Source organism: Neofelis nebulosa, chromosome 16, assembly GCF_028018385.1.
Source record: "Neofelis nebulosa isolate mNeoNeb1 chromosome 16, mNeoNeb1.pri, whole genome shotgun sequence".
In the NCBI taxonomy this organism is placed as follows: Eukaryota; Metazoa; Chordata; class Mammalia; order Carnivora; family Felidae; genus Neofelis; species Neofelis nebulosa.
The window spans coordinates 50,789,262-50,798,344 of NC_080797.1; the positions used below are offsets into that span (position 1 = coordinate 50,789,262).

Genomic DNA, 9,083 nt, shown 5'->3' on the forward strand with positions numbered 1-9,083 from the left:
AGATTTATCCACAAAGACAATGACAGTCATGTGGGGCCCTATAGTAGTGGGATTCTGTGGACTTATGGGCCAACACAGGGAGGAGGCACTTAGGAGTGAGAATGACTTATGGCCCTAGGTAGGCACTGCACAATGTGGGGTGGGAGCCCTGGTTAGGCTGGGCAGTACTGAGGGCTTCAAGGAGACATAGGCTGTCAATAAAACACGATCGTCTATTCCCAAAGCCTGAGGTGCCACTCAAGGCCCATCACAGTTTACCTATCCAGACTTATTAGGCCAGGTCCCCATCTTTGGGCCAGACCTTACTCATCTGTTCCCTGACCAAGATATCCCACGCAGGGCTGTGACTTGGGTGAGTCAAGTGAAGAGTGTATGTTGTGAAATTTGAAGAGGCACTCTCTCAGGGCTGTGCAAGTGCAGGCTAACACCGGCAGAACCCTAAGACAGAGTCTCTTCTCTTTCACCTCTCTCTCCTGCCTTAGGTCTAAGCTTTGAACTCCCAGAGGGAAGAGGCTGTGGCTGCTACTGCCTGGGTGTCCCCAACCCAGCCTCTGGGCAGTGCACTGCTGTCACTTGGAGCTCAGTAAACATTTGGCAGTTGTCAAGTCTCATCTTTCTTCCCTGAGAGAAAAAGGGCCTATGCTGGGAAAAGCACATGTACGTCACTCGATCTAACCGATGGATCTAATTGGCCAGGGTCTGGACTTCTCATTTGCTAGACATAAGCAAACGAGATGTGGGGGGCTGGGGTGGGGGTGAGAACCCAGTGCCCTTGCAAGATTCAGAAAGTCCAAGCCAGAAGGTAAATGACATTTAGTCCCACGTATTCTTTTTACATGTGGGGCAACAGAATTGGAGAGTAACAGTGACTTGCCCTTAGGGACAGGACAGGGATACATAGCAAGTTCTCCAACGACAACTGTGACTTAATCCTGGAAGCCAAAGCTGCTACTGGATGCGCATCGAGTATATCGACTGTCTACTTATCAGGACTGGAGCAATGAGCAGGATCGATCCGTTGCTTTTGACTGCCAGCAAGTGCTGCTCGCCGATTGGTCCGGGTTAAGGAAACAGAAAAAAAAAGGGCGTGCACGTGGTACCCTCCGTCAGAGACTGGCGCTTGCGGGTGAGAGTGAGGCTGGGGAGCGACCATGGCGTCGCTGAATAGTAGCGCTGTCGTCTGCGTGATTTGCTTGGAGAAACCCAAATACCGCTGCCCCGCCTGCCGTGTGCCCTAGTAAGAGTGGGGGTCGTGGGGGAGGAGGCCGGGTGGAGCCTGCGGGGCGGCTCGGGGACCCGGCGGGGGCTGCGGGAGGGTCCACGAGGCTTTCCGGGCTGACGCGGTCGTGTTCTCTGTTGTTGCAGCTGCTCCGTGGGATGTTTCCGGAAGCACAAAGGTAAGACCCCGGCGCCCCGCTTGAGCCCCCGGCACTCCCCTAGTGCGGGCAACCCCCGTCAATCCCTGCCTCGTCCCACGGGGAACCTCTACTTGTGAATGCTTCCTCGGGTTTCGAACAGTGAAAACTTCTGCCCTGCCTTTTCTTTTATAGACTTTCTCTTTTCTTTTCTTTCTTATTTTAAATAATGGGCTACTTTGGTCTGACAGAGTCGACCCTAGTAGTTTCTTCATCTTAGAATTCTGACGCAGAAGCTGCTCTTGCTGAGGTTAACGAGAACGTTTTCTTTCCTTCAAAAATGTTTTGTTAGAAACAACGAGGTAGATCTGTTTACAATAAGGAGCGATTAGTCTACATTTTAACTGCAATTCGGGGTCTCTTCTCAGTCCTCAGGGACCCTTTGCCGCGACCGCATGCTGGGTTGACTCTTTTGTTAAAGTTCCTCATTGGTTTTTTACCTCTCGTGTCCCCCCTTCCAGACTCTGACTCAGAGGTCCATTTCAAGCTGCTTCCCTCCCCCTGCTGTTTTTTTTAACCCTAATGACCGTGGAGCATTTTCAAAGGAAACTTTTTGGTTCAAGATAGGAAAGAAGGAGAACCGCTTTGCTGGAAATAGGGTTGTGGAGCCGGGTTGGGTAGGCTTTGCTCTGGCTGTGCAGCCCTGGGTGGCCCAAGAATCCCTAAAGCAATCTGGGGCAATCTGGAGCAATCTGGAGCTCTCAACTGTGTGGCCGGGCTGCCCCCAAGGTCTTTCCTGAAATGCACATTTGAGTAATTAACTCCCTTGTTGAACACTCCAGCCTCTCTAGGAAAGGAAGCCAGTGATTCTTAACTTGGGTATTGCTCTCCCTAGGGAGACACACTGTTACACTGTTTCTGTTTTACAGTAGCTGAGGAGGGTTGGGGGGCAATTCTGGCAATTGGTATTGACTCAGATAAACAGCCTGTGGTGTGTGAGACTCACACCATTAAAGACCTTTCCTTCTTGAACACCACAGTGCCCTTGATGAGAGACACTGGTCTTGGGAAGAAAGGCCAACCTCCCTTTGTGGTATTCTTTTGCTCTTCCTCCACTTGTGTGGGCCCCAGCCTCCTGCCAGGCCTGCCCTGTCAATCAACTGGTAGTTGCTCATCACCATGTGGTTGCTCCTGACCCTGTTCTTTCAGGGGTCTGGTCCAGCCGTAGACCTTTCCCTCTGCCAGGAATGCTCTTTCCACCTGAAAGTGCCTCCTCTTTGTCTCCTGGCCCTCTCAGGTGATGTAAATCAGACTTTTCTCCATCTCTCCAACTGCCATCTCTAAGACTCAGCCCCTTGATGGGGGCCTGATGATTTTATCTGTGTAATTGGCACGTGGCACATGCAAATTTAGTGTCTGAAACTGCTGAGAAAATAGTTTGGTAATTGAAGTCAGTGTGCCACTTGATCTTGGTGAAAGCCCTGTGAGGTTCTGCAGAGTAAGTTGGATGGGGACAGATCCTCAGGATACACAAGACCTGTTTCCCCCACCTCTGCCAAGCCCAAGGTTGCTTGTTTTCTGGATACTGCCCTGTGATTTGATCCCTCATTTCCTTTGCATCCATTATCCCTACCCACATCCCTTACCCTGAACATAGCTTCCCACCTAGATGCTGGCTTGGTGGAGAGGTGCAGCCTTGTTGCTAAAGTAGAAGTGATGTGCGCCTGATTTGTGTCTCTTTCAGAGGAGTGCAACCCTGAAACTCGTCCTATTGAGAGAAAAAGATCAGCTGTTACTACAAAAACTATAAAGCCTGCAGAAGACAAAGGTGGGTTGGTTGATTTCAAACCAGCCAACCTAGGAAAAGGTTTCAAATAAAAGAAGCTGAAAGGAAAGAGATGTGGGTTGGGGCAGGGAGTCAGGAACGATGGCTTCATTAAGGAGCAGCACCTTCCTTAGCCTGGAGCACCAGGAGTGGGGCACCTGTTATGTATTATAGAGCATCCTGAAGGTATTGTTAAGGGCAAGAAACAAGGAGGACAGAGGCAGAGGGGATAAAGCCTGTAGCTGTGGTTTGGGGATGAAGGGGGGGACCCTGCTGGTAGGATCCTTTTCCAGTCAGGCTTCAGGTTTCCCTCCATGGGCCTGGCTGGAGCTGTCAGTTCACCTGAGCTAGGCTTGGGTGGGCGACTGCCTTTGGCCTAGGTCACCTTCATGCTGCTGGGGCTCTATGGATTTATTGTGGGAGTGGGCTGTCTCATCCATTTATCCACACTTCAGTATCTCCTGGGTTTCATGTACCATGCCAGTCTCTGAAAGCAGCCCCTCCTGCTGCCTGAACATTCACAGCATGGGGATAGCCTATTTCTGCCTTTTGAGAAACTTCCTTGTTGGGTTCAGGCAGTGCCAGAAATTTCTGGCCATGCTAAAAGCACAGGGTATTCATGTTAGCAGGTTTTTAAAAAAATTTTTTTTAACGTTTTTTATTTATTTTTGAGACAGGGAGAGACAGAGCATGAACAGGGGAGGGGCAGAGAGAGGGAGACACAGAATCTGAAACAGGCTCCAGGCTCTGAGCTGTCAGCACAGAGCCCGACGCGGGGCTCAAACTCACAGACTGAGAGATCATGACCTGAGCTGAAGTCGGCCGCTTAACCGACTGAGCCACCCAGGTGCCCCTGTGTTAGCAGGTTTTTATAGAACACCTAGTTTTTTGGGTCCTGACAGGGCTGGAGCCATAGTGAGGGGACCTGGGGTGATAGGAATTGGAAAATCAGGCTCCTGTCCAGAAGACCACAGAGACACATATAATAAACAAGTATGTGAATACTAGGGTGTGCTTGTTAAAGTCACTAATTCTTTGCTTTTGCTTTCATTCCCTTTCCAAAAAGAGGAATGTTGGTACAGTTATAAGTTACAGAAAAGTCATTTTTGTTTTGTCTATACCTACTTTGTCCTACTATTGTCACTTGTGTGCACATTTTTAATCTATTGCAGTAGTTGTTAAAATCTGGCATCTAGGTTTTGTTTCTATTCCTAATTAGTTGATTGTGTTCTGTATTCCTCAGATGATGATGACTCTGTAGCTGATTTTCTCAATAGTGATGAGGAAGAGGACAGAGTTTCTTTGCAGAATTTAAAGAATTTAGGTAAGTCTTTGCTGTGTTTACTTCTTTGTCAATTACTGATAACATTTAATCCAAAGAATAACGTGATTTTTTGGTTATTAATAAATACAGTTGACCCTTGAACTGTGCTGGGGTTCGGCTTCACTCCCCAACTACCATGCAATGAAAATTTGTGTATAACTTTTGACTCCCCCAGAACTTAACTAATATTCTAGTGTTGACCAGAAGCCTTACCAATATAACATAGTCGATTAACATATTTTGTATGTTATATGTATTATATGCTGTCTTCTTACAATAAACGAGAGAAAAGGAAATGTTAAGAAAATCATAAGGAAGAGAAACACAGCACTGTATTTATGGGGGAAAAAATCCTTGTATATGTGGGCCTGTGCAGTTCAAGCCTGTTGTTCAGGGTCAGCTGCACTTGAGTATGGTGTGCAGAGCCCTTATGTTGCATGATTCTGTGAACACTGAGGGCTTCATTCAACACCTCCCAGCCTGCCTACAACTCTCTTGCCCTGGAATCCTACTGTTTTTGTGGGTTGACAAAATTCTCCCTGAAGGCTTGGTTCAGGTTACCTTTCCTCAGCTAAACTTCTCTTGACTTTTTGTTGTTCTCAGAAGTAAGCCCTTTTTTGCCTTCCCATCAGGCCTTGTAATACACCACTCATATTTTATAGTAATTTCTCTCTCCCACACCAATTTGTAGGGCAGGGGCCTACATTTATTCCCATGTACCCAGGGCACAGTGTATGGTCTAGCCATTAATGCAGACTGGGCAATCCCAGGATCTGATTTTTCAGAGGGATGCAGGTGTTAACAATGCCCAGCGTTTGTGTAGGACTGTGCAGTCAGTCCTTATAGCAGTTCTGTTCTGTGTGTGATTAGTAGGCCAGTGTAGTTTCTAAAGATGGAAATTTTCATTGTTTCCATCTCAATGTAGGCTGACTGCTTGGTACCCATTCCCATGGTAGTGATTAGTTATACTGAGGGTGAAGCTGAGATATGAGGGTAGGTGTGAAAAGTTTTTCAAACTGCAAAGTACCATGCAGATGTGTGTGTCCGTTCATTGCTACAGATCCTGCTTTGCAAGGATCAAGTGTTTGCTTAAACAGCGTTCAGAGTATGTAGTGTAACTGTCCTCACCCAGTGAGAACCTTCAGGCCTATGAAGAACAAAAACATGCCAACAGCTTAGTGCTATTATTTTTTGTATTTGTCCTGGTAAAATATTTTTTCCTAATTGAAATGGCATAAAGTTAAATTATTTACAGAGATACCAAGAACAAGAATCTGTGATAGCATTTAACTTGGAAATCCTTTGATATGCTGATCTCACCTTATTTATGTGAAGCACTGGTTCAGTTCTTGGTTTTAAAGGTTAAGGGGGATGCAGCACTCTTGATATTTGTTGCATTAGAAACATTCAGCTTTTAGCTATCTCCATCTGTTCCCACTTGAACTCACATTGGCTTTCTTGTTCATTTTTAAGGGGAGTCTGCAGCATTAAGAAGCCTACTGCTCAATCCACACCTTAGACAGTTGATGGTCAGCCTCGATCAGGGGGATAACAAGGCAAAACTCATGAGGACCTGCATGCAGGAACCCTTGTTTGTAGAGTTTGCTGACTGCTGTTTACGGATTGTGGAACCATCCCAGGATGAGGATTCTTAAGATGGATTATTGTGCTGCTTGCTCAATCATGTGCGTGGCTCTCAGAACTTGCCTGCTCCTCCTCCCAGGAGAACAGCTAGTGTGGGGTCCTGTGAGCAAGGGTGGTGACTTCCAGGGCATAGGCCACCTGATGTAGGGTAGGCCGCATAAGTCTTTATGTCAAAAACTGTGGCATGGATTTCGGGCAAGATGGGGGACACTCAAGGTGGCAAGCCCTTTATGGAGAGAGAACTTGACATTCAGATAGTTGTCTTTAAATGTTTTAATTTTGATACAGGTTAGACATTACAAATGATATCTTTTGTCAAGTTTTATACCCATTTGAATTAAAACTTCCTCAGTGTTGGGGCGCCTGGGTGGCGCAGTCGGTTAAGCGTCCGACTTCAGCCGGGTCACGATCTCGCGGTCCGTGAGTTCGAGCCCCGCGTCAGGCTCTGGGCTGATGGCTCGGAGCCTGGAGCCTGTTTCCGATTCTGTGTCTCCCTCTCTCTCTGCCCCTCCCCCGTTCATGCTTTGTCTCTCTCTGTCCCAAAAATAAATAAAAAACGCTGAAAAAAAAATTAAAAAAAAAAAAAAAAAACTTCCTCAGTGTTGCTAAATAAAATCAAGATGTGATTCTCTGATAAATTGCATTGTTCATCCTTAGTTCATAATTGCTTGAAATTACGTTAAATAAATCAACATATTAAATAGTAAGGTTTTCTTTTTTTTTTTTTTTTTTTTTTATGTTTATTCATTTTTGAAAGAGAGCACAAGCAGGGGTGGGGCGGTGAGAAAGGGGGACAGAGAATCTGAAGTAGGCTCCAGGCTCTGAGCTGTCAGCACTAGGGCCCAATGTGGGGCTCAAACTCATGAACCATGAGATCATGACCTGAGCCGAAGTCAGATGCTCAACTGACTGAGCTACCCAGGCACCTGAGGGTTTTGTTCTTTTTAAAGGAACTAAATGCAGATATCCCAGTTGAAATTTTAGGGTTAATTTCAAGCTGACTTGACCTGTTCTGTTTGTGGGGAATCGAAGATGCCCAAAGGTAGTAAATGTGGGAAGTTCTCTGTGGCCCTGAGGTTTCTTAGTCACAGTTTGGTAACCAACCCGTGACATCTGTCAGGGCTTGAGATGTAGATGGGAGCCCCACGCCACTGGTGGCTGCAGCAGCCCTGGATTGCGGGCGGGAGCTGTTGCTTGCTCATGTGTACTTAGAACTGCTGTGGGAGTAGTTTGGCAGCTTGGTGTCATTCAAATGTCTTTGGCAAGGCAGCTGGCAGGAAAAGGCCTTTTGGACACAAAGCACCAAAGGACTGCCCAGCCAGGTGAGACTAGAAGGTGAGAAGAACTCACACATGGCCCAAGCTGTGTCTTTCCAGCATAACCTGATTAAAGCCAGTAACGCTATAGGGTGAAGGTTCAGGGCAGATGTCAGTATAAGACAATGGACACTTTCTGCAGTGTAACTTGATGGAGCCCTAGAGAGAGAGATATAGCTTATCTCTGGCTTCTAGGAATGCCACCTGTATGGGTGCCTAGAGCAAATGCTAGAAATGCAGGTCGTGGACAAGTACTGGTATGATTCAGTTAACATTCTTTTCTCATTCTAAACTAGTGGCAAAGTCCAGAGTCCAAATATTTAATTTATATTAAAACATAAAATTTCACATCCATTCTTTGTGATGCACAAGGGAGCTCTCCCCTGCTAGGAGTATTTATTACCTGTCATAAAACTACTTACAACTGGAAGAACAGTTATACTTCTGTTTACATTCTGGCTAGCCTGCGTGCTGTCATGGGAGATTTTATCCAGATTATGCCCTAGAGAGTAATTCCTCTGGTATGGAAATTCACTGTTTCCTTCCTTTTGCCTTGTCAGTGTCAATCTTTGCTGTGACCCCATGTAGTAGGTTGAGTATTAGCCCACGTTCCATGCTGGTTCTTTTACTCTGACTGCCCATACTATAAAAACAGAACTCTTGGACGCCTGACTTACCTGCTTGTTATTTGCTCCACTGGAACAGGAGATAAACCAAGTGATAATTTGAGGAAAATATGCTAAATCCAGTGCTATTTGAAGGAATAAGCTGTCATCAAAACCCAAATCTTTAAAAAGTGGGACAAATTCAATGGAGATTCAGAGGAGATGCCAGAAGACTTGGGCAGTTTTTAAAAAGTGAAAGGGTTCTGGAAAATTCCTAATTGTAATGATGGTAACAGCCCAGACCTGCAGCTAGCTGGGAATCTCAGGTTTCTGATTTCCTGAGCAGGGTCAGGATGGCTCTGGTCCCAGCATTAGTCCTGTTCCCACTGTGGACTCCTGGGCTTTGCTTCCTGCCTTCTATAAGATATGAGGGACCCAGAGCCATGGTGGGCAGGACTGCCATCCTGTCACACAGCTTACCTGAGGCAGCGCTTGGATGGATGCAACACCAGCTTGTTCTTGTGCTGTCTGGACTGTGAAGCTACTTGGGCTGGCCATGGGGAGCTGGAGGCAGGCCCAGACCACCAGTTTCCTCTGAAAGCCGCATACACCCACAGCTGCATTGGCCAAGTCCAGGCCTAGGGACCAGAGATGGATTACTGCCACCAGGAGGCTGGTCTGTGCCTGGGGCAGCAGGAGGGAGCCCATGGGAAGAGGAACTTGACACGTGTTTTTCATCTACACCATCCAGTTCTTTAGAAGCAAGGAAGGCCATTCTGATCTTAAAAGAAGAATGCCGCTTTGTAGTGTTCAATTTATTAGCTCTCTTAAGGGAAATCAAAACTATGTTTAATAAAACAGCTTAATGAGGTAAACTGAAGGGCACCTGGCTGGTCAACAGCTGGATACCTTCAACTAGATTGGCGCCATGTGGCAGAACTTTATACCCAAAGCAACTGTACTTAGGTCTTACATGTGCTACCTTAAAACTAATAACCTTGATATCTAATTGAT

The 9,083-nt window shown here is 46.5% G+C and overlaps 1 protein-coding gene across 1 annotated transcript; it reads left to right on the forward strand.

The window, feature by feature from the left end:
• Positions 1–1,089: 1,089 nt before the first annotated feature.
• Positions 1,090–6,506, forward strand: LOC131498437 (zinc finger HIT domain-containing protein 3). The gene is made up of 5 exons (XM_058705729.1): positions 1,090–1,237; positions 1,366–1,397; positions 3,100–3,183; positions 4,424–4,504; positions 5,978–6,506. Exons 1-5 carry the CDS (start codon positions 1,152–1,154, stop codon positions 6,157–6,159), a joined length of 465 nt encoding a protein of 154 aa, XP_058561712.1. The 5' UTR covers positions 1,090–1,151; the 3' UTR covers positions 6,160–6,506.
• Positions 6,507–9,083: the final 2,577 nt, after the last annotated feature.

Excerpts from the sequence above, each read along its gene's own strand:
- LOC131498437 (XM_058705729.1), top strand. The coding sequence starts at position 1,152 with ATGGCGTCGCTGAATAGTAGCGCTGTCGTCTGCGTGATTTGCTTGGAG. Across the intron at positions 1,238-1,365 it reads CCCGCCTGCCGTGTGCCCTA|CTGCTCCGTGGGATGTTTCC; the intron begins GTAAGAGTGGGG and ends CTGTTGTTGCAG. Across the intron at positions 4,505-5,977 it reads GCAGAATTTAAAGAATTTAG|GGGAGTCTGCAGCATTAAGA; the intron begins GTAAGTCTTTGC and ends TTCATTTTTAAG.